The 26217-nt window shown below is 37.1% G+C and overlaps 1 protein-coding gene and 1 long non-coding RNA gene across 2 annotated transcripts in view; one reads left to right on the plus strand and one right to left on the minus strand.

Moving 5' to 3' along the window:
• Nucleotides 1-780: 780 nt before the first annotated feature.
• On the minus strand, nt 781-17290 carry LOC109263328 (uncharacterized). Its single transcript, XR_002078160.2, has 3 exons — nt 17027-17290; nt 1660-1757; nt 781-878 (listed from the first exon to the last, which is right to left on the minus strand). It is a non-coding gene; the product is annotated as an uncharacterized LOC109263328 (long non-coding RNA).
• A 135-nt stretch (nt 17291-17425) lies between these two features.
• ELOVL4 (ELOVL fatty acid elongase 4) overlaps nt 17426-26217 on the plus strand; it is a 32435-nt gene continuing 23643 nt past the window's right edge. The window contains exon 1 of the mRNA XM_019442715.2: nt 17426-17782. Coding sequence (XP_019298260.1) covers nt 17683-17782 — 100 coding nt within the window. The 5' untranslated portion in view covers nt 17426-17682. The remainder of the gene's footprint in view (nt 17783-26217) is intronic.

Genomic DNA, 26217 nt, shown 5'->3' on the forward strand with positions numbered 1-26217 from the left:
ACATTGGGCTCTACATTGAAAGCACGTAGCCTGCTTGGGATTCTCTCTTTCCTTCTTTTTCTGCCTCTCTCTCTCTCTCTCTCTCTCTCTCAAAATAAATAAATAAAACGTAAAAAAATAAAGGTATTGGAGGGAGGTTTTCTCTTTGTTCTTTTTAATTTTTTTAATGTTTATTTATTTTTGAGAGAGAGAAAGAGACAAAGTGCAAGCAGGGGAAGTGCACAGAGAGGGAGACCCAGAATCTGAAGCAGGCTCCAAGCTCTGAGCTGTCAGCACAGAGAGCCTGACGCGGGGCTCGAACCCATGAACAGTGAGATCATAACCTGAGCCGAAGTCGGATGCTTAACCGACTGAGCCATCCAGGTGCCCTGGGGGGAGGTTTTTTTCAACATGAGAAAATATAATAGAATACCTAGAGGGCTATACTTTTTCCACATGGAAAGAGATAGTTATCAGTGCTTATTTCCTTTTTATACAAAGTAAATTTTTAGAATATTATTTATGGTTACTCAATTCAACTACTAATGAAGAGAGATATATCTCAGTATCTTTTTAAAAATATTTTCAATTTTCCATGAAGAACTTATTCTCTTTTAAGTACATTTATTAGTAACAATTTCAGTAGTAAAATGCTGTGCTTTAAATATACTTTCATATTCATTATCTCATTTCACCCATATAACAATTTCATGAAGTAGATAGAGAATGAATTATCTTCATTTATCAGATACGGAGAACCATAAAGTGACTAGTGACTTGTTCATGCCCACACACCTTAGAGCCAGAGATAAAAATAGATGTAAGCTCTCCATGATTCCTGGTCCAGGATGCTTTCCATTATAACAATTATCTTCCTAGTTGCTCTTAATATCTATGATCTGTTGCAGACAAAATGCCAAAGGAAAATTCTTTCAGTAAAATAAGGAACATACTAGTTAGGATCTAATAAAATGTGCTTAAAAATGTGTTGCTTTCCTTCAGTCGTATCCTTATTTACCCTAGATCAGAAAAGGATGAATGCATACTACCAGAAATTTACCATGAGTCTAATTATTTCATAGTTTTGTTAATTTTGTGGCCAACACTAATTCATGTGTCAACCTTTACTTGGAAACCTTCTGTATCATTCTAGACCAAAATCTTACTAGTAATATAAGAAATGTTGCTGAATCTTTGCCAATTATAATTTGGGAGTTTGCTGATGAGTTAAGTTAGACCATATTACTTACAGATTTGATTTAGTTTATTGGTTTAATGATCTTCTCAGTAGAACATGAAAGCGTAATATTTCTTTCACTTTCCACTTTGACTTTATAACTAGGGAGAATTTTATGATCACTAAGGTCCTATTCACATCCAAACCCATGCAATTTAATTCTATATATGTCTTGGCCAGGACAACACTCTCCAATTTATAGAGAAAGTTTTCTCCAAAGAATGTCCATTAGTTCCCAATATGATACTGACAGATATCATCTATTTTAAAGAAAAAGTACAAGTTATAGAAGGCATCAATATGATGGGGAAATCACTTTTGATTTCTCAAAAAAAAATGATGGAGTAGTGCCTGACATACAGAGCAGTGACTCAATGAATGTTTGCCGAATGAACACATGAACTGGTTAGCATTTATGCATGACATGTATCTTGGCTATTTACCTTTTCTAGAGAGGCATTGGCATTCCCAGTCTAAGTTAGGAGATCCTCTTGTTTCCATTGCATTCCATCATACTCCGGTCTTAAATTTGTCATCAAGGCTGTTGAGGTTAATACCATTGTTACTACTATATTTACTGGGTGCCAGAAGCAGAGGCAGTAGATTATTAGCTCATCTACTTATCTCTCTATTACACTGTTAGTTCTTTAAGGATTGTGCCTGGGTCAGAGTCAAAAGAGCAGCAACCAATATTTATTGAGTTCTCATGCTACTTGTATAGGCTGACCTCATTTAAGTTTCATAGCATGCTTATGCTGTAGGTACTACTGTAAAATCTACTTTACCATAAGATAACACAGTAGCTATTTCTTTAAGATATATTCCTAAAACTGAAATTACTGCAAAGGCTGTAACTATTTTTCCATGTTTTAATTATTTACTTAAAAAAATTTTAATGTTTATTTTTGAGAGAGAAAGTGAGAGAGAGACATAGCGCAAGTGGGGGAGGGACAAAGAGAGAGACACACACAGAATCTGAAGCAGGCTCCAGGCTCTGAGCTGTCAGCATAGAGCTCGTCGCAGGGCTTGAACCCACAAACTGCCAAATCATGACCTGAGCTGAAGTCAGACACTTAACTGATTGAGCCACCCAGGTGTCCCCCATATTTTAATTATTTATAATTTTAAAAAATCTTTATTTTTTAGAACAGTTTAGATTTAAATAAAAACTGAAAGTAGAGTCCCATATACCCTACACCCAGTTTCCCTTATTATTAACATCTTACATTAATATGATACCTTTGTCTCAATTATTGAACGAATGCTGAGATAGCACTTTACTCAGATTTCTTTTTTTTTATTTAAAAAAAATTTTTTTTAACGTTTATTTATTATTGAGAGACAGACCATGAGCAGGGGAGGGGCAGAGAGAGAGGGAGACACAGAATCTGAAGCAGGCTCCAGCCTCAGAGCTTGTCAGCACAGAGCCCGATGCAGGGCTCAAACTCACAAACCAAGAGATCATGACCTGTGCCGAAGTTGGACGCTTAACAGACTGAGCCACCCAGGCGCCCCAGTACTTTACTCAGATTTCTTTAGTTTTTACCTAATGTGCTTTTTCTGTTCCAGGATCCCATCCAGAATAATGCATTATTTTTAGTTTTCATGCCTTCTTAGGCTCCTCTTGGCTATGACAGTTTTTTAAACTTTCTTTGCTTTTGATGACCTTGGCAGTTTTAAAGAGTACTAGTTAGATATTTTATATAATGGCCCTCAATTGGAATTTATTTGATGTTTTCCACATGATTCTACTTGGCTTATGAGTTTGGGGTAGAAAGACCATTTTCATTACACAGGGTAAAGCGCCACTTTCATTACATCAGAGCAAGGTATATACTATCAACATTTCTTATCATTATTGATGTTGACCCTGATCACCTGGCTGAGGGATTGTTTGTCGGATTTACCCATTGTAAAATTTCTCTTTTTCTTCCCTTTCCATATTGTGCTCTTTGGAAATAAGTCACTATGTGTATCCCTTACTCAAGGAATTATTTGGAATTCGTCTACAAGAGATATTTCTCTCTTCTTCCCCATTTATCTAGTCTAGTGATTTGTTTATATCAGTATGTACTCATAAATATTTATTTTAAACACTACTTTACCTATTTTTTTGCTCAAAGTGTTTCAACTTTGGGCATTGGGAGCTCTTCCAGTTGTCTCCTGTGTCCTTTTGCCGTACCCACACCAATTATTTTTTCCTCTTTGAACACATCTTTAATTTCTAGTACTAAAAGATGTTCTGAGATCCTCTTATGCATTTCCTGCCCCAGTCTTAGAATCAGTCATTTTTCCAAGGATCCCTGATTACTTTGATTGGAGAATAGTATTAGAAACCAAAATCTGGGTAATAAGTGTGCTTGTCGCTAGTGATGTATCAATGCTTCTAAATCCTCTCAGTTGACAAAGCAAAAATATAGACATGCATATATTAACTTGTGTATATACACATATTGATAAATACATCTATGTTTAACCATTTTCATGTATCTTAAGCTAAACATGAGTTTACACTGGTGTCTCAAACTGTAATCTATTACCACATGGATCATTCTAGTCTCCTCCAGCTTACCTATAAACTTCCACTCCAACAGTGTGAAACCTAGCTCACATCATTTGCCATGTGTTTACTTAATTGTTTAATCCTACTATACACATACAGCAATATCAGAATTGTTGACTTGTACTCCTGTGGAAAACTACTTTACCAACTAGAGTACATTGCCTATGTGCAGTTCCATTTGCCTTTAGTCTTACAGATGCTACTCATTTCCAAATTTATTTACATCAGTAAATTTTACTCTGACCCCATTCTGTGAGGTCATAGCATACATTTTATAAAACAATTGTATTCTTTTGTCACAGTCTATATTCCATCTTGGGATTCCCCAACCTCTAAATGATTAAAAAAATTTTTTTTATATGTTAAGACTCACTCTTTGCTGAGTGAGTTCTATGGATTGTGAGACACACATAGTGTTACTGATCTACCATTACACTACCATATAAAACAGTTTCGTTGCCCTATGAAATGTCCTGTACTACACAGGTTCAACCTCCTCCTATCTCCCTGGGCCCCTGGGAACCACAGGTCTTTTTACTGTCTCTATAGTTTTGCCTTTTCAGAAATTTCAAACAATTGGAATCATATAGTATATCGCCTTTTGACTAGTTTCTTTCAATTAACAACATTCATTTAGGTTTCAACCATGTCTCTCATGGCTTAATAGCCTATTTCTTTTTGTTGCTGAACAATATTTCACTGTATGAATGTACCACAACTTGTGTATCCATTCATCTATTAAAGAGCAGCTTGGGGGGGTGCCTGGGTGGCTCAGTCAGTTGAATGTCTGACTGTTGATTTTGGCTGGGGTCATGATCCCAGAGTCATGGGATTAAGCCCCACTTCAGGCTCTGCACTGAGTGTGGAACCTGCTTGGGATTCTCTCTCTGTCTCTGTATCTCTCTCACTCTGCCCCTTTCCCCCACTAGTGCTCTCTCTCTCTCTCTCTCTTTCTCTCTCTCAAATAAAAAAAATAATAAAGAACAGCCTGGTTGCTTTCAGTTTTTAGTGATTATGAATAAAGCTACTATACACATCAATTGCAACTTTTTATAAGTTTTTAAAAAACTATTTATTTAGAGAGAGAGAGAAAGAGAGGGAGGGGGAGGGGCAGAGAGAAAGGGGGACAGAGTTTTTTAAAACTTTCTTTGCTTTTGATGACCTTGGCAGTTTTAAAAAGTACTAGAACCGGTGCAGAACCTGATTTGGGGCTCAAACTCATGAATTGTGAGATCATGACCTGAGCTGAAGTTGGGCACTTAACCGACTGAGCCATGCAGGCATCCCAATGTGAAACATTTTGTTGGACATAAGTTTTCAAATTGTTTGGGCAAATACCCAGGAGCACAATTTGTAGATTATATGATAAGACTATGTTTAGAAACTGCCAAACTGTGTTCCAAAATGGGTGTACCAGTTTTTTTTTCCTTTTGCATTCTTATCAGTGAATGAAAACTCCTATTGCTCTGTAACTTTACCAGCAAATGGATTTGTCAGGCTCTTTTGGAATTTAGCCATTCTAATAGGCATGTAGTATATCATTGTTGTATTTATTTTTTATTTATTTATTATTTTTAAATGCTTATTTATTTTTGAGAGTGAGAACGCCTGAGAACAGGTAGGGCAGAGAGAGAGAGAGAGAGAGAGAGAGAGAGAGAGAGAGAGGATCCAAAGCAGACTCCGTGCTGACAGCAGAGAGCCTGATGTGGGGCTCCAACTCACAAGTTGTGAAATCATGGCCTGAGCTGAAGTCGGATGCTAAAACAACTGAGCCACCCAGGTGCCCCATCATTGTTGTTTTAATTTACAGTTCTCTAATGGAAAATGACATTGAGCATCTCATGTGTTTATTTGCTGTCTGTATATTTTCTTTGGTGAGGTGTCCAGATCTCTTGCTCGTTTTTAAATTGAGTTATATGTCTTATTACTGTTGAGTTGTAAGAATAGCCTGTATATTTTATTTTTTTCAATGTTTATTTATTTTTGAGAGAGAGACAGAGCACAAGTGAGGGAGGAGCAGAGAGAGAGGGAGCCAAAGCCAGGGTCCAGGCTCTGAGCTGTCAGTACAGAGCCCAATGCGGGGCTCGAACTCTTGAATCCTGAGATCATGACCTGAGCCGAAGTTGGATGCTCAACCAACTGAGCCACCCAGGTGCCCCAAGAATACTCTGTATATTTTCAATACAAAGCTTTGTCAGATAAGTGTTCTGCAAATATTTTCTCCAAGTCTGTGGTTTGTTTCTTCATTCTCTAAACAATTTTTCACATAGCAGAAGTTCTTATTTTAATGGCATCAATTTTTTTCTTTCACAGATTGTGCTTTTGTGTTGTATCTAAAACACTAATCACCAAAAGTCACCTAGATTATACTATCTTTTCACCTAGAAGTTTTATTATTTTACATTTACATTTAGGTCTATGATCCAATTTGAGTTCATTTTGATGAAAGATAGATGGTCTCTGTCTAGTTTTTATTGTTGTTATTGTTTTGTTTTGCATATGGATGTACAATTTTTCTAGTACCATTTGTTGAAAATCTATCCCTTTTTCATTGAACTGGCTTTCTTCCTTTGTCAAAGATCAGTTGACTATATATGTGTGAATCTATTTCTGGGCTTTATATTTCTTCCATTGTTCTAGGAGTTCATTCTTTCAATACCACACCATCTTGATTACTGAGCTTGATAGGAAGCCTTGAAAGCAGTATTGTGTTCTCCAGTATTGTGTTTGCTATTCTTTTGCATTCCATAAAAACTTTAGAATCAGTTTGTTAACAGTTATAAAAGAGTTTGCTGGGATTTTGATTGGTACTGCATTGAATATCTAGGTCAGATTGGGAAGCACTGACATCTTAACAACATTTAGTCTTCCAGTCAGTGAACATGGAATATCATTTCTCTCCATTTACTTGTATATTTTAAAATTTATTTCATTAGGGTTTTGTAGTTTCCATATACAGATCTCGTATATAGATCATATACCTGAGTTAGATTTATACCTAAATATTTATTTTCCTAGATACCATTGTAAGTGATACTATTTTTAGATTTCAAATTCCAATTGTTCATTACTGGTAAAGCAACTGACTTTTGTATACTATTCTTGTATGCTATGAACTTCCTCTATTCACTTAGTAGTTCCAAAAGTTTTTTGTTGTGGTTTATTCTTTGGGGTTTTCCATATAGTCAGTGTTATACCCTGTTTTCCAATCTGTATGCACTTACTTCCTTTTATTTTCTTATCGCACTAGCTAGGACTTACCGTACAATATTGAATAGGAGTAGTGAGAAGGGATATCCTCATCTTGTTCATTATTTTAAAAAGAAAGTGTCCAATTTTTCATTTTTAAATATGATATTAGCTATATGTTGTAAAGATTCTTTATCAAGTTGAGGAAATCCCTTATATTTCTTGTTTAGTGAGAGTTTTTAATGTGAATAGATGTTGGATTTTGTCAAATGACTTTTATGTATTAGTTGATAAGATCAATAAGAATTTCTCCTGTAGCTTGTTGATATGGTGGATTACATTGATTTTTGAATATTGAACCAGCCTTGCCTAGCTAGAATAAGTCCACTTTAGAGTAAGTCTAATTATTTTTATACACTGTTGGATTTAATTTGGTAATATTTTCTTGAGGATTTTTACATCTATGTTGATGAGAGATTTTGATCTGTAGTTTTCCTTTATCATAATGTCTTGATCTGTTTTTGGTATTGGGATAATGGTGGCCTCATAGAATGAGTTAGAAAGTGTTCCCTCTGGTTCTATTTTCTGGAAGAAATTGTAAATAATTGTTCTTTACAAATACAATTTTTACAAGAAATTGTAAAGAATCATTTTCTCCTTAAATGTGTGTTAGAATTTACTAGCGAAACCATCTGGGACTGGGGTTATGAATTACTAATTACATTTTAAAAATAGATATAGCTCCATTTACATTTTCAGTTTCTTCTTGTATGAATTTTGGTGGATTTTTAAATTTATTTATTTTTATTTCTTATTTTACAGAGATGGGGGTGGGAGACAGAGGGAGAGAGAGAGAGAATCTTATGCAGGGCTCAATCCTATGACCCTGGGATCATGACCTGAGCTGAAATCAAGAGTCAGATGCTCAACTGACTGAGCCAACCAGGTGCCCCTGAATTTTGGTAGTTTGTGTCTTTCAAGAAATTGGTCTGTTTCATCTAAGTTATCAAATTTGTGGACATAGATTTGTTCAGAGTCTTCATTTATTATCCTTTTAGTGTCCATGGAACCAGTAGTAATGACCACTTTTTCATTTCTATCAATAATTTGTGTCTTCTTTCCTTTTTTCCTTAAAGTTGGTTTGGCTACAGGTGTATGAATTTTAGATCTTATTTGGCTTCACTAGGTCACTGGACCTTTATCAATTATATTTTTGTTTTCAAAGTGTAGCTTTTGGTTTTATTGGTTTTTTTCTCTGTTTTCTTATTTTCAATTTCATTAATTTCTCCTCTAATTTTTCTTTTCTTCTGTTTGCTTTAAATTCACATTGATAATCTCCAGCTTCCTAAATTAAAAGCTTAATGATTTTAGATTTCTTTCTCTAATATATTCCTTTAATACAATAAAAACTCTCTGAGCACTATTTTTGCCACATTATACAAGTTTTAATGTTTTATTTTTATTTTAACTTAGTTCAGAATATTTAAAAATTTTTCTTGAACCCTCTTCTTTGACCCATGTGTTATTTAGAAATATGCTGTTTAATCTCCAAATATTTGAGGTTTTTCAAGTTATTTTTCTGTTATTGATTTCTAGTTTGATTGTGTTATGGTCTGAGGACATATTGTATGACTTCTATGCTTTTTAACTTGTTAAAGTGTGTTTATGGCCTAGAATATAGTCTATCTTGGTGAATGTTCCATATAAGCTTGAGAAGAAGACATATACTGTTGTTAGAGTATTTTATATCAGATCAGGTGATTGATAGTGTTGTTTAAGCCAACTATAGCCTTACTGATTTTCTGCCTGCTTCACCTATCAATTACTGAAAAGGGGTGTATAGTCTCCAACTATAATAATGGAGCTTTCAACTTCTCCTTGCAGTTCTATTAGTTTTTGCCTCATGTATTTTGACATGCTGTTATTCGGTGCATTAAAGATGTGTTATCCTCCTTACATTTTGCTGAATTTGCTTTGATAGATTTTAAAAGGATTTTTATATCTATGTTCATGAGGAATGTTACACTGTATTTTACATTTCTTGACAAGTCTTTTTTAGATTTTGGTATAAGAGTTACATTGACATCATAAAATAAGTTGGGAAGAGTTATCTTCTTTGTATTCTAAAAAAATGTGTAAGATTGGCATTATTCTTTCCTTAAATGTTTCATAGAATTTGGCAATGATGCTATCGGTCTGGAGCTTTTTGTTGGGACATTTTTAAATTACAAACTTAATTTCTTTTATGGTTTATGGCTATTCAGATTTCACATTTCTTCATTTCTTCTTGTTTTAGTTTTGATAAGCTACATTTTCTGAGGAACTAGTCTATTTTATCCAATTTATCAAATCTTCTAGCATAAAATTGCTCATAGTATTACATTATCATTTTTATGCCTGCAAGTTCTGTGATAATATCCTTCTTTCATTCACCTTTTCTTTCTTTCTTTCTTTTTTATTATCTTAGTTCAGGGTTTATCAACTTTCTTAACCTTTTCAAAGAGTCTACTGTTGGTTCTGCTGATTTTCTCAACAGGCTATTTTCTGTTTCCTTTTACTTCTGCTCTTATCTTTATTATTTTATTTCTTTTAATTACTTTGATTTTACTTTCTTCCCAGCTCTTTAAGCTAGAAGCTTAGAGCACTGATTGTAAATCTTTCTTCTTGTCTAATAAAAGTGTTTTAAGTTATTTTTTTTTCTTCTCACAGCTGCTCTAGCTACATCCCACACATTTTAGTATGTTATGTTTTAATTATTATTCAGTTTGGAGAATTTTCTAATTTCTATTTTGAATTTTTTTGACCCATGTGTTATTTAAGATCATGTTCTTAATATATAAGTAGTTAGCATTTTTTTAGTACTGTTATTGATTTTTTATTTAATTCCCTTGTGGTCAGAGAACATAGGGTATATTATTTCAATATTTTGAAACGTGTTGAGAATTATTTGATGGCCCAGAAAATTCTAGATCTTTGTGAATGTTCTGTGGGCACTAAAAAAGAATGTGTATTCTTTAGTAGTTGGATTTAGTATCCCATAAGCCTCAACGAGGTCAAATGATTTACATTGTAATATAAATCTATATTTTGTCCATTTATCCTATCAAATATAAGAGATGGTATTAAATTCCCTGACAATGATTTTGAATTTGTCTAGTTTTTTCCTTAGTCTGTAAAAATTACTTTATGTATTTTGAAGTTGTATAAAAGATGATTACCTTTTAAGGATCTTTTTCTCTCTACTAGCTTTGGTCAGCCTACCTCCTGACTCCAAGTAAGTCATAAAAAAAAAAACCAAAAAACACTTCTATCATGTTTTAGGCACGCCTTAAAAAATTTTTTTTTTAATGTTTATTTATTTTTGAGAGAGAGAGAGAGAGAGAGAGACAGAGCATGAGCGGGGGAGGGGCAAAGAGAGAGGGAGACACAGAGTCCAAAGCAGGCTCCAGGCTCTGAGCTATCAGCACAGAGCCTAACGCGGGGCTCAAACTCACAAACCATGAGATCATGACCTGAGCCAAAGTTGGACACTTAGCCGACTGAGCCACCCAGGCGCCCCATTTTAGGCACTCTTATTTTCAGTTTTTCTGTAATATATATCCATACCTAATAGTCAATGACATAAGTAGTATGATAGAAAAGTACAAGATACCATGAAGGTGTATACAACTTAGCCATGGAAATCAGGAAGAGCTCTCCATGGAGGTGATATATTACTAGTAAGGTGGAAGTTAGCTCTAATAGCAGGTTGTGAAAGGAACATTCGAAGAAACAGAAAACTTGTGTGCATAAGCCTTGAGGCAAGGAGGAGTTTGGATCTTTGAAGAAACTCAAAGAAGTCAAGAATAGCTCCATTGCTTCATTGTAGAGTGAAGGCAGAGGTGGCAGAGGAATAGTGGGCAGGGAGGCATATGTAGAGGCTTGAAGCTTCCTGAGAACAGTGGAAGTATTAAGAGGTTTTAAGGCAAGAAGCACCATGATCTGGTGTACAATTTTTAACAAGTACTTAAACTGTTGTGAGAATAAATTGCAGAAAGGAAGAAATGGATGCAGAGAGTTAAGAGGTGATTGAGGTGAGTAAGGTGCAGGAGACGAGGGAGGCTTAGGTTAAAGTGTATATAGGAGAGCTGAGGTAAGTGGAAGAAGTCAAAGATAAATTTTGCATCTAGAATGATAGTTGGTCATGGATTGGATGTCGGTGGTAAGAGAGAATGAAGTACCAGTGATGCTTTTTGGCATGTGTGGAAATAGAGAAATATGAACGAACAGATGGGGGTGGGGTGGGGAATAGGTTCTAGTACACTGCAATTCAGATGTCTAAGGTACATCAAAAAGAAAGTATTACACAAGCTGTGAGATATATAAGCCTGAAGAAGGATCTAAGCTGAAGATATACATTTTGGGAGTTATAAACAGATGGCAACTAATGCCAAAAGAATGGATCAAATAATTTAGACAGGAAGTATAATTACAAGAAAAAGAGAAGACTATAAAACAACCAGAAAGAACTCTTAACATTCAAAGGTCAGAAAGAAGGAGCTGATGAGAAAAAAGGAGAAAAGGGGGCCAGGTATACAAAGTGATCTTATAAAAGTCAATACTTTCCTTCTGGTGATGTCCTTTTGTTTTGTCTATGGATTCTTCAGAGTCAAGGCTCTTTCTCCAAGGTCTGAAGGAGGTTACTCATTTTTGTGTAATCATTCATTTTGTGTGCATGTCCCTCTGCACAGCTGCTGGGCCCAAAACATTGCAGCTAATTACTAGAAAATGTCTTTAAATTCATACACAGTCATTTTCCTTAAGGCATTCACAGAATATCAGAATGGCTCATGAAAGATGGCTTCTGGAATTAGCTAAACATTGGCCTGGAACCAAGGGTCAGATTTTTATACTAAGTCCTTGAAATACAGTTTCTTTCCTTTATAATGATTAATTAATTTCCTCTTAGGAACCCCCTGGTCTTTTCTTACAATGAAACCAGACTGACTGTTAGTAATGGCAAGACAAAAGCATGGTGAAGAGGAACTATCCTTAACACTTTCCATTTACTATCAGATTTCTTGGTCAAGGTTTGTATCACTGGTGAAGATGGAGGTGTTCTAGGATATAGTAAATGAAGGAACTGGGAACCCAGACAATATTCAAGTGAGAGTGACAGAACTTTTCTCAGTGTAATCAAGCCTGGAAGAGCTGGCATGGTTTGGCAGATTTATCACTACATCCTTGAGTGCTGACTTGAAGTGTGGCTACATGGCTTTAACGGATGGCTATGTGAAGGAAGATTGAATCAGTGGCATTAACCATAAAAAGGAAAGACTGGTTGTACATACTAGATGACCCAAAAATGATGATTATCCAGTGCAAGCTATTTATAGTTGAGATTCTTGGGAAGGGAGCAGCATATGCTCCTAAAAGTGTGAATCAGAACTTCCAGGGGTTATACAGTTTGAAAATGATCACAAGACATTCTGTCACATAATTCTTTGTTTTAAGTTTATTTATTTAAGTAATTTCTACACCTGGCATAGGGCTTGAACCCATGACCTCAAGATTAAGAGTCACATACTCTGGCAACTGAGCCAGACAGGCACCCCTCTGATACATAATTCTGGGGGAGGTGTTGGTAGGTACACCTAACTTATTTCCAGTCTCCAATATGCCCAGTTAAAAATTATTACAACAAATCCAGTAAAAGACAAATAAACTGGGAAAATATACTGGCAACATGTATAGCAGATAAACTTATTAATTTTGTTACATAAAATCTTATATATATCCATAAAAAAATAGACACAACTAATAGACAAAAAATAGCCAGAGAATGCAAATAGATGGTTCTCAAAATAAGCTAAAATGACAATTAACATGATAAAACATTAAGCAACAATGAAATAATATTTGCCTATCAGATTGGTAATGATTACAAGGCATAAATTCAGTGAGGAGCATAAATTCAGGCTTGATGGTTTCCAGTTTTTTCTATAACCATGATGGCATCCTTCCTTACTTTCATCGTGCATTAACAACCCTTTCCACAGAGTACCATGTGTAATGAGCCTTAAAGGTCCTTATGACCCCCTAATCTAGAGGCTGAATTAGAGACATTGTGTTTGGGGGCAAGTAGACCATTTTAACACTTTTGGTGTTGAAATCACTGGGTTCTGGGTGGCCAGAGGCATTGTCCAATATCAAAAGAACTTTAAAAGGCAATCCCCAAAGGCAAGATCCTTCCTGACTTCAGGGACAAACTATTGAGGGGACCAATCCAGAAAAAGTGTTCTTGTTGTCCAGGCCGTCTTGTTGTACAAACAAAAACCTGGCAGCTGGTGTTTATCTTTTCCCTTCAAGGCTAAGGGATTAGCAGCTTTATAGATAAGAGCAGTCCTGATCATAAACCTGACCGTATTTGCATAAAACAGTACAGGTGACTTTCCCTTCTTGCCTTCAACCTGGTGCTCACTTCTCTTTCTTTCTAATAAATGTCTTTTGTGGCATTTTATTCCAGAATAGGGCACTTCTATCTGCATTAAAAACCGGTTTAGGCAGATATCCTTTCTCCTCAATGATTTCTTAATGGTGTCTGGGAACTCATATGCTGCCTCTTGATTGGCAGAAGTTGCTTCTCCTGTTAACTTGACATTAGTAGCCAAACTTCTTTTTTAAAATTATCAAACCATCCTTCACTGGCATTAAATTCTCTAGCATCACATGCTTCACCCTCCTTTTGCTTTAAGTTGTCATATAATAACTTCACTTTTTTTTCAAATATTAGAGTCTATAATTATGCCTTTTTTATAGCAATCCAGAACCCACATAAAAGCTGCATTTTCAGTATGAGATAAAAAGGCAGTTTGCAAAAAGTTCAAGGTTTCTGCACCTGCTGGCAGAACTGTAGCAACAGCTTCATGACTTGTCCTTTTATTTATTTATTTATTTATTTATTTATTTATTTTTTGACAATGGTCCTTACACTAGATTCATTTGTCTTGAAACAGCAGGCATCTGCAGCTGCAGATCTCAATCTATGGTACATATCAAGCAATTCACCTTTTTCTTGTAATGTCGTGACTTTTCTCTGCTTCTTGGGAGCACTCCCAGCATCACTAGTGACACTTTGTATAGGTCCCATTCAAGGCTTGCACTAAACATGATGAAAAATATGTGAGATCCAGGAGAGATCACTTATTACTGTGGTTCCCAGTTTACTGGAGAGACATATCATTCATACAGAGAGGATCAGTATCATACAGTGTGTATTTAAAAAATTTTATTTGAGAGAGAGAGAGAGAGAAGCAGAGGGGGAGAGGGAGAGAATCTTAAGCAGGCTCCATGCTTAGTCCTGATGCAGAGCTCTATCCCACAACCTGAGCTGGGATCATGACCTGAGCTGAAATCAAGGGTTGGATGCTCAACTGACTGAGCCACACAGGTGCCCCTCACACAGTGTTTTAAGTGGATACTGGCAACACTTGAGCTCACCACAATAACAGGAAGGGGTTATGAAATTATCACAATAGTACAGTATGTACTACAGTTAATTTCATGCAGTTATGACTTAGTATTGTATCTTTACACTTGTTTACATTTCTCTCAACTGTGAATCATGCCTTGTATGGTCTATAAATGTTTGTGTGGGTAAGTTTTGATAAGTTCTAACTTTTTATAATAGATATGCTATATTTTATGATAGCAAATGATAAAATAGATTAGTATCTACATATATTGTACACATTCATGACACACCTAATTTTATTTTTTTGATATTTCTAGATTATGTGGTTCATCTGTGAGTTTTTCATATTGTTGCAAATCTCCAAAAGTTTTTCCTAGATTCTTATGAGAAAAAATCCATGTATAAGTAGACCCACATAGTTCAAACCTGTGTTGTTCAAGGGTCAACTTTATTACCAATGAGTTTCTCCATTTTCTGTAAGTATTATCTACAATTTACTTATGTAACATTTAAGGCCTTTCTATGATTCTTCATCAAACTACATGCTTTCACTCCTGATTCGACAGATTCCTAGGTTCACTTTTTTTTTTTGAAAGCACACATTGCTAATGATATTGACAATGTGGAAAGGCAGAAACACTAGGGAAAAAATGGACAGCTTGATTTATGTTGTTAACTCTGCATGGGCTGTAAGAAATGTTAAAATATTTTACTATTTTATATAAAATCAATTTTTATGATAATCATATCCCCTCTCAATTTTTTGTAGATAACTACATCTTATTTGTATTCAATCCACAACAAATAACTCTAGGCCTCAAAATTTTGCAGATACTGTGGATGCATATATTTGATTTTGTTCTGTCACGATGCCACCAAGATCTTGGTTAGATGGTTGTCACTCTAGGTGAATGAACATGCAGGTCTCCTTCCCTTTGCAAATTGAGTATGTACTGGACTATTAGTCTCTATACTGGGTAATGGAGCTCCAGAGTGGGTAAGTTCTAGGGTACTTTTCTTGCTGTATGATTAGACAGCTCATAAATGCAAATAAACATACTACTCTTCTCGGTACTGTGAAGGAAGTGTAAGTGCCACTCCTGACTTTTTGTCATCACTTGTCTAGGATTTTCTTGTATGTGACAGGCGCCCCCTAGTGAATAGAGGGGCTTAAATTGGCCTCTACTACAGAGAGGCTAGAAAAATACTTGAAGCTGTTATAACAAGTTCACACTGCATTAAACAACTAAGATGCTGAATGAAGTTTTGTGTGTGTGAATGTGGGTGAGGATGGGGATCTGTTCTCCATAAAAAGTATCCAGGATTTCACTATATAGAAGTAGTAATCAATTTTCTAGGTGAAGGTCAAACTAATCTGAACTTCACTAGATCATCAAAGTACATAGAGTAGATCACTGATCCTTATCTACTCTTCAGGTATTACAGCTTGACTGTGTGTATATAGATATCTACTAAATTCTGTATGATACACATAACTTTGGGGTTGAGACTTGAGAAACCATAATTTCAATCCAAAAACTTTAATCTGGTAAATATATTTGATAAATTACATTTTATTTGGTTAATTTCAAGAATACACCATTAAGACTGTGGTTGCTTGATATAATAAATCAATTACATTTAATTACCTCTTCTCTCCCTAAATCTCCTGCCACTTATAATAGTCTTTATGTTCTGAAATAAGTATGTTATAATGTTGACATCATCATAAACATTCATTAGTTATTATTTATAGCACTGGGTTAGGTCCTCAATGAGGAACTAAAAATAATTCTTATCCTCTAGGATGTTGCCAAGATAAAATAAAGTCAAAGAATATATAACCAAATCAACTGGAAAACAAATAAATTATCCAAATATGCTAAAAAACAGCATTCCTTTTATTTTAACAGTGCCAAAGAGCAGAAGCAATCACACACTTGACTCAGTGGTTTAAATGGAGCATCCTAAACCAACAACTGGAGAAAAGGTTAAACAAAGAGTAGGTGACATGTTTAAGTAACAAGTAGGTGAGAAGTTTATTCTCAAAGGTCTTGCTGACGTCAGAAACTATCAAATTAAGAACTGTATGTAGATTATACTTGCTACTTTTCAGGGGTATATTATACCGTTGGCTCCCACCTTACCATCTAAACAACTTTTAAAATAAAAAATTAATATTTTCCTCTTTCCCCTAGATTGTCCTTTGTCTCCTGAGCAATTATCCTTTTACATTCACCTCAACTTCTTCAGGTCCAAGAGGACTTCTCTAACAGTAAGGGCTCTCTCCGTCCTCCCTCTTGTCTGAAGCCATAATGACCTTATTTAACACAATTATATTGCTTTGATTATTCCAGGTATAATAAAAGAGTCTACAAAACACATGCAAGCATTCATTCAAATTATTTGTAAATTGGTTAGTGAGTAGACCCCAAAGTCCAATCTCCATCAGTGTAGCTTGGAAGACAAATATCACTTCACTAACTTAGAGGGATAACTTGTGCATTTCTCTTGTCAGGACAGGCATGTGCTAGTAGGGGTGAAAAAACCGAACCTAAAGGAAATAGAAGTGAATGACAGGTAAGGACCAAAGCACCTCGCCTACCTCATCCTTGCTCACAAAACGCCCATTCTTCCCTGTCTTGTTTCCTAAGATGTATCGGGGAGGAAGCGAGGTCACCCGTGGGAAGGCGGCGTACCCTCCTCCTGACGACCGAGACCGAGAAGGAGCCTTAAGGAGACTCGCGGGGTGGGCGGTGGGAAGACAGACAGCTCAAAAGGGCCCAGGTGTCTTGCTCCCGCACGGCGAGAGGTGCGGGGCGGCGCGCGCCTGCGCGGACCTGGCTCTCGCCACCCCACGACCGCAGCATCCCTGCGCAAGAGTCCCAGCAGCGCGGGCGGGAGGAGGGGCGGCGGCCCCTCCGCCCCGCGCGCGGCCACGTGACTCGGGCCGAGGGGATTGGAGCGGCGGCGGCGCCCTCGCAGACTGGTGCTGCGCCTGGAGCTCACGGCGGGATCTCCTCCTCCTCTTTCTCCTGGGAACCTGGACGGTACCTTCTCCTCCGCCCGGCTAGTCGGCGCAGCCGCCGCAACCCTACCTCCGCGGCGCCCCGAGGAGGAGGAGAAGACGCAGCTGGGCCGCCGCCGTTAGAGGGGTCCCCGGCTGCCTCTCACTCCGTCGGCCGTCGCCTCCGGGGTCAACCCGCCCGCGGTGTCTCCGCTTTCTCCTCCCGCTGCCGCCGGCGCCCGCTTACAGCCGCGATGGGGCTCTTGGACTCGGAGCCGGGCAGTGTCCTCAACGTGGTGTCCACGGCGTTGAACGACACCGTGGAGTTCTACCGCTGGACCTGGTCCATCACAGGTAAAGCGGCTGGCTGCCCCGTCTTCGTCCGGCCCTGCAGTCCCTCGCTCCCTGCGGCTTTTGGGATGCTGCGGATCAGAGGAGATGCGGGGCGCGGGGACCGCGGTCTGGCACTGGTTAATCTGATCCGAACGTTAAGGCCTCCCCCTCCCCCCGCGACGCTCGCAGGGTTTTCCTCTGAGCTTCCATCTCTCGTCAGCTTCTCGGATGCTGGGGCTGACATATCAGATGGAGCCTGGGCTGCTAAGAGCTCGTCGCAGGAACCACTCCACCCTGTACTCCCACATCTCCCAGTCTCGTCTGACAGTTTTAACTTATGCACAGGATTGGTTTTAACATTTACTAATAATAGTCCTTTTGTAGAGATGGCTGGGGGAAGGAGGAGAGCTTCAGTGGTAGCTGTCTTTTTTTTGCGTCTCTTCGGCCTCCTGGTTGCATTGACACAATCTGCTAAACCTTCTAGTGTTTAGTCTAACTCATCCATCTATACCATAATTTGGAACAAAAAGTAAAAAGCCATTGTTTGTCCTCTTGAACCTTGCAGGATGTTAGTTTCTGAGGCTTTTTCAGCAGCAAATATGTTTGAAGTGATTGTCTATAATGGCTTTGCGCAGTGCAGTGCAGTTAGGGGGTGGGGGAGGCTAAAATACCCGGAAAGAAATAAGTCTTTAGGAAGGGGGTCTCTCTACAGCAGCACCTAGAGGTCGTCCCAGCAGCCTGCATGTATACAATTTTCTTAAATTAGCAAACTTTTTCCCCTTAGCGGTTGTAGTTTGACAGGGATCGTCTATTGGTGGATTTATGCAGCTCTTCTAGTGGGAGCAGTTGGGCTATTATGTTATTTTTACATTTTGCCATTGATTTTCTTAATTTGCTTCAGTTGCTTTTGGTTTTAAAGCATTTAAAAGTTTTTGAAATTACAAAAAAATTAGCCTAACAGGATTTTAGAAATGATCTTATGATTTATAATTTTCTAGTCCTTTTGCAGTGTGGCACTGCATCTCCAGCAGTGGAGGAGAGTAACCTTACACATTATGACTCTGCCTCCTTTCCCTAGAAATGAAAATATATTCCTGTAGTTTTGTATTTGTTGTCAGAGTAAATGGAACCGTGGTTACAGCGTGATTACAGTACAATATGTGGGATACATTTTGTAAAGAAAAATGTGTGCTGGAACTATTTCTGTGTGAGACAAAATGATTCTTCAACATTGATGTGGCTTTAACTTCTTCAGCTAGGAATCTCATGTTTGGCACTGGTAAATAAGCTGTTTTAATTAGCCCTTGCAGTTGGAAATGGTTAAAAGGCAGTTTTTAATGGAGTCTTTCTTTAAATCTTCTATGTGCTGTTACACTGAGGTTACCCTGTACCTACGAGAGCTGGGAAAGATGTACCCATCCCTTCATCTCTGATTTTGGTTATTTAAGCATTGCATCAGGGTTTCCCATTACACAATTGTGCAGAGCTGAACATCAGCTTTGGCAGGTAATTTGTACTTTGCATACTTTAGAGTACAGACATCGTCAAGGTCCTCCAATCTCAATTCAGCCAGAGCCACACCCAGAAGTTCTCATTCCTGTCTATTATTCCCTTCCTATCTCAGAGCTTTCTTACTTCTCGAGTCTCAGAAACAAAAACTGAGTGCAAAGGTAGAATACACCTTTCTGTGTTGGTTAATTCCTTCCTAATGATGCTGCTGTAAAAAATATGAAAAAGATAGGAAATTTTGTGCAGTTGCTTCATGTGAAAACTTGCTACTAGCCTGTGAAGGGCATATAAGATAATATTGTAGACCAAGTCTGAGAAGTGAGAGTAGCCACTGGAACACAAGTGACCTCTCACTAGCAAGTTAGAGGGAAGGTATTCACCCATGCCCTGGCTATCCACTTACGAAACCTGAGACTGCTTCCTTGCTTTCTGTAATGAGCTACCTGCTGTAGGTAGATGGTATTTCTTAAACCAACTTAGAGGCTTAGTGGGATATAGTTTGTTCTGCCTTTCTGCTGTGAGGGGAAATATTTTTTTAGATGCAGGCAGGACAGACCTGAACCCCATGGTGTCCCATTTCCTTTCACCCCCTATCCTATGCTCTCCGTGCTACCTTTCTTTCACAACTTCACACTGCTCTCCACAAGGATTTCCTCTTGCTATAATTTCATGAAAATCTGAGTGAAGGAGTTTCAAAGTAGAAGAGTAGCTTATTAGATGAAGCTGAATAAAAGTTGATGAGTCAGATGTTTGGAAAGAGGGAGAAATAAAAATGGGTGGAGAGAAAAGATGGTCTTGAGAAATAGAGGTGAGTGATGAAAGGACACAGATTATTCAGAGAGCAAGATACGAACTAGGCTCTGTGCCCTTGAGTGCTTTCATTCCCAGACTGTAGTTACATGCTTCTATCTCCGTTTTATTAGTCCATTAAATATTTCTCTCCACTGAAGTTTCTACCTAAGTGTAATTGAGTGTATCTGCTTTGGACTGTCATAACAAGAATAGTTACAGATTTGTAGAGTATATTTGGTGATGCAAGAGATCTTTTGCCCTAGGGCAAACGGTTTCTGGAAAAATATCATTTTGTGCTATTATATCAAATGGTACTATTTAATAAAACATACGGTGATGCTCAAAGCAATGTATAAAAACTGGGCTTTTCAAAGGCACATGTCTAGCAAATACAGAATATGACCCATAGAGTATTAACACAGATAATGTTACTTTTACTATAATTGTTAGCACTGAAGATTTTTTTTAATGTTTGTTTATTTTTGAGAGAGACAGAGACAGAATGTGAGTGGGTTAGGGACAGAGAGGGAGCCCGATGCGGGGCTCAAACTCATGAGCTGTGAGATCATGACCTAAGCTGAAGTCTGATGCTCAACCAACTGAGCCACCCAGGAGCCCCAGCTGTTAACACTTTATACATTAGTATTGAAACTTTGAAAAAGCTGTACTTTAGGAAAAACAACAAAAATAATTCTCTACTTCCCTATATTATATTTTTAGAGATTTTGAACAATGAGTTAATCTCGGTGCATATTACACAGGAAAGTATAGACTGCTGTAGAACTTTATACTAGTTGGTGGCAGGGGAGTAGGTATTCTGATGTTATTGAACTTTTTTTCCTAATGTTCTTTTACTTTATGAGTACATTAAAATTATTAGGACTGGGATACTAGGCTCAAAGTATATAAAATCAAAGTTGTATGTAAAATTTTAAACCTGGTGAATCTTAGTATTCTCCAACTTATAAATACCCAAATTATCTACAATATCTATTGTATTTGTTTATTAAAATAAATGCTTATTAGTAGCCTTTTGTGTAACTGAATATAGCATAGAAATATCCTACAGAGTTAGTAGCCAGCATGCCTGCAATAAGGCCAGCTGTCTCCTGAACTGCCATATTTCTTTTTGGCAGCATGTTTTTAAACAGCCATTGTTCATGGAGTACGTATTGGTAGTGGTGGGGAGGGGGGCGGGGAGTGGAGGTGGTTGGCATTCCTCTCTGTTTACAGATAATAGTAGCCCATATTTTGATGCAAAATTTGTGTTTACTTGGGAGTTAAACTTAGAGCATAAAGGGCCTGCTTATTTTTGGAGGGGCAGAAGGGAGAGGAGGATGAGTGGTACAGGAGGAAGGAAGACTCTTGTAGGATGATGATGAAATTTGGAAGCAAGGCTTGTATAATGATTTATTCTTTTCTCCTTACCATGTGTAGGCATAGTTCTGGGCTCTGGAGAAAGAATGAGGACACTTGGTCACTGCACCCATGCAGCTTATGAAGTCATGGCTATTCCACCTTGGGAATCCAAAGGGTCCTTTGAAGGCATGATCTGTGATTCTGTGATCTGTCAGATTTAGGCCTAGCTGGTGCCTAGGAAAGTCAGAAAAGTCCTTCTTTACTATTCTTATCTTTACTTCTTTTACCTGCAGTACGGTCTTGAGTTGTAAGAAGAATATACAAGCCCTATTTTTAGAATATTTCAGCTGTCACCATGTGGAGTTGATGTGAATATTGTCAGAGAGTATTTGTATAGGTAGACTAAGGAGAAGGGCTTCAAAGACTAAAAATTCATGGAACTGAGAATGTGTTTTAGGGTCAGTGAGTCATCCTGATTTGCTAAAACTGGGGGTGTGTGAGAGGGGACATTTAACTCAGCTCATATAAGCTGGGGTAAAAGGTCTGTCCCTGGGAGTGCTAGGCCCACATGCTAGCATGTGTTTTAAACATGTTACAATATATTTATATTAGTTTTATTATTTGTCACAGTTAATGTATAGTCTTTAATCTTTGTTATTGTCTAAAGTATGTTTTGTTTGTTTGTTTGGCCTAGCCTGCAAGCCTAGTTACCATTTTTGATGTTTCTTTGAGAAAAGGCATTCTAAATTCCAGGCAGCTAATTAAAGATAAATATGTGGGACATCACCAGCTCCTAACATGAGATCTCCCTTAGCTAGTGTTTTCAGTGAGGTCCTAGAGCTATCCTTCTCTCTCATAACCTCCCTGAAGCTTCTAAAAGGTCCACACCATTTTAGGATTTTTTTGTTTTTGTTCTTGTTTTGGTGGTAGACTCTTAGACTTTAATGTCTGCTACTCTTGTCCATTCCGCAACAGCCTCATAGCAGAACATCCAATCACAGATGAAATTACAGGAGGGTAAAACAATGCAAATTCTAAAACTGGTGTCGGGACAGTTTTATACAGTTAGATATTTTGGCTTAGGAAGATGAGGTTTTACGAATTACATAGGTAATTATGTCAGACAGTGCTTTTGTGAGCCACAAAAAAGTTGGTTATCCTTTTAAAATTGAATTTGTTAGATTTTTTTTTTCTCAAGTCGTATGATAATGTCATTAGTGAGTGATTTAATATTACTAACCTAAGTATTATTTTGGATTTATTGAGTCATTTATTATTTCAAATTAGACATATAAGCACATAGAGAAGGATTCTATAACAGAGCAGACTCTTTTCTCACTTTAGATGGCTCTTTTTTCCTTTTCATGATTTGGACATTTTTCCTTTTAAAAATTAAGGCACTAGGGCACCTGGGTGGCTCAGTCAGTTAAGCTTTCGACTTCAACTCAGGTCATGATCTCACGGTCTGTGAGTTTGAGCCTGCGTCGGGCTCTGGGCTAATGGCTCGGAGCCTGGAGCCTGCTTCCGATTCTGTGTCTCCCTCTCTCTCTGCCCCTCCCCCGTTCATGCTCTGTCTCTCTCTGTCTCAAAAACAAATAAATGTTAAAAAAATTTTTTTTAAATAAAAAAATAAAAAAATAAAAAAAACCAAGGCGCTATTGTTTTATTTTCCCTTAGAATGAGAATGAATTCTAATATATTTTTAAAACTCACCAGAGTTTTGACTTTTAGAAAAGAGAAGGGAGGAAATACAATGGACTTTCGAAACCAGATTTCCAAGTTTCCTTTTCAGTCTCGTCAGCCTGTAGTATTTCCTCACCCACAGACCTGTAGCTCTAGCCAACTTGGATAACTCCCTCTTGAGTAAATCATGCCCATGTCTGTCTTTGTTTCTCAGTACACTGTTCCCTTTGCCTTTGCTGCCCTTTCTCCTCTCTACCTCTCCAGGAGCACTGCAGTAGAACCCAGCTCAATTGCCCTCTTTCACAAAGCCTTTCTTGGCCTTGGTACCCTTGGAGCAGTTCATTCCTTCATCTGATCCCATTCCTGTTAGCAATTGCTCATGCATTTCCTTGTGCCATTCCTTCTGTAACTCTATTTTCTTGAACCGTCTTAACCTTCATTATTATTTACCCTTTCACCTCTTTGTATTTTTCTCCCCAACACTAGGGAGTATCCTTGTATTTGTTGATTTGATACGTGTCAAGAGATGACCCCCTTAATCTAGCGTATTTTCAAATAGTGATACATTCTGTTGCTAAATACTAATAATGTTTGGTGCCACAGTAAATTATATAAAGTTTTTTTAATGACCTTTATCATAAATTAGCCATATTCAATTGATGTTGACTAAATTTAGTGAAGGAATCAAACCATTAAATCATTTATTAGCACAAAACTGTTACTTTTGAGAGATCTGAAATCAGATGTAATTCTTTCTTCCTATCTATGTGGAAGTATCATGATGAATGTGGAAGTGAGGAGGGCAGCGTGGACTGGACTGGGATTTAGATGACCAATGCTTTAGTCTTACTAATTAGTTGGGAGACTTTGGACAGGTCCCTCTTTCCAATCTCAACTTTTTTCATCGGTAAATTGAGAGAGTTGAATCAGGTCATCTCTAAGGTCTCACCCAGCTCTTAAATTCTGGATATATATGCAATTAAAAAAAAATTATTTAAATAGGTCAAGCAATTTCCTATAAACATACATTGATCGGTAATTTAAAAACCTCACTCTATGCAATAATTTTAATCTTTTCCAACAAACCTGTTATTAGTGTTGCTAAGATAGTAAAAATAACAATAGATTCATATTTAATCTTTTTTACTTTCTTATCTGCTCCATAAGAAGTAGGTAAAGGAATAGAAAAACAAAGGGATACAGATATTTAAGTACCTGCTTTGACATAGCACTGTTTGTTGCCATTTTACTGTACCTATTTAATCATCTAGATATTTCTTGAATATCAAGAGTTGCCTATATTGTCAAAGCTAATAGCAATAACATTAAATAATTAGTTTATTGTACATTATATACAATATATACAATTATGTGTTACATTTATTATGTAATATATGACTTCTGAGGATGGCTTGTTATGTGGTTTGGGGCAAGTTCATGATTCTTTGTGTTTCATATTTCTACCTGTACCATGAGATGGTTGAAACAGTATCATCTCTTAAGGCCACTTTATTGAATTCTCATAATAACTCCTAAAGTGATGGCTTAAATAGTCTAAACTTAATCTTACTTTACATTCTTTCCTACAGAAAATGCAAAATTTTATCATATGTCGTTACAAAAGATTTTCAGTTATAGGCACTTTATGAGCATTTCTAAAATTTGAAGGTATGGCTTAAAATTTTTGTAAAATTGCTACAAATATGTAGGTCTTAGTATATGGGGTAAACAAAAAAATTAAATAATTTTGTTGTAAATATGTCCTTAACCAAATGTGAATTTTAAAAACTCTTAATTTTGTTATTTTTTCCCATAGAATATTGTCATTTTTAAATACCTGTCAATATATTTTGATTACATTTAAATTAGACTACAAATCTTGGAATTTGAAAGGCAAATGCATTAATCCACTGAAGGAATCAGTTACTCACTGTTAGGTGTAATCACAGATAGGCATTGTGATTTTGAACTGGAGCATTCAAAGGAATAAGCTTTCTTTTCATTTTTATTTATTAAATAAAAACTAAGGCACAATTATGTATTGTTAAACAAGTTCATATAGTTTTGCACACCTATGTTCATGGCAGCATTATTCACAATAGCCAAGAGGTGGAAGATGTCCATTGGTGAATGAATGGATAAACAAAATGTAGTGTGTACATACAAGGGAATGTTATTTAGCCTTAAAAGAGAAGGAAATCCGATGTATGCAATAAAAGGGTGAGCCCTGAAGACATTATGCTAAGTGAAAAAAGCCAGTCACAAAAACAAATATTGATGATTCCACTTATATAAGCTCTCTGAAGTGGTCTAATTCAAAGAAACAGAAAGTACAGTGTTGATTGCCATGGCCTAAGAGGAGGGAAAGATGGGGAGTTGTTTAATAGGTAGAGAGTTTCAGTTTTGCAAGGTGAGAAAGTTCTGGAGATTGGTTGTACAACACTGTGAATATACTTAATATCATTAAACTGTACACTTAAAAACGATTAAGTCAATTTTGTTATGTATTTTCACCACAATTTAAAAAATTCATATATTATAAAATTAATATAGCACCTGTAGAAATGATCTTTCTTCAGTGTTCAGTGGTACAACAGTTGATTCTGTGAAAATGTATAAAGGAAAACCTCATTAAAAATGGAATTGGGAAGTCGTGAAGGGAGAACTCTCAGGCATGTACCATTTGTCACAGCCTACTTTATATACTCCCACAGACAAGAAGAGGCTTACTTTAATACCCTAGCAGGAGGAAGATTTTCTCCTTGGCCAGCAGCAACCCAGCCAATGAGAAGTTGCCACAGCCCTGAACTCTCACCCTCTTCCCATGGACCATTCTTAACAACCTCTACCAACTTGTTTTTTCCCCTCTATTAAAAGGATCCTCTCGGGGCACCTGGCTGGCTCAGTCCGATTTCGGCTCAGGTCATGAGCTTGCAGTTTGTGAGTTCGAGCCCCGCGTCGGGCTCTGTGCTGACAGCTTGGAGCCTGGAGCCTGCTTTGGATTCTGTGTCTCTCCATCTCTTGGCCCCTCCCCTGCTCATGCTCTGTGTCTCTCTGTCTCTCGATAATAAATAAACGTTAGAAAAAACAAATTACAAAAAAAAAAAAGGATG

The sequence above is a fragment of the Panthera pardus genome, unplaced genomic scaffold (genome assembly GCF_024362965.1).
Source record: "Panthera pardus isolate Hobbes unplaced genomic scaffold, ASM2436296v1 HiC_scaffold_17, whole genome shotgun sequence".
NCBI lineage: Eukaryota > Metazoa > Chordata > Mammalia > Carnivora > Felidae > Panthera > Panthera pardus.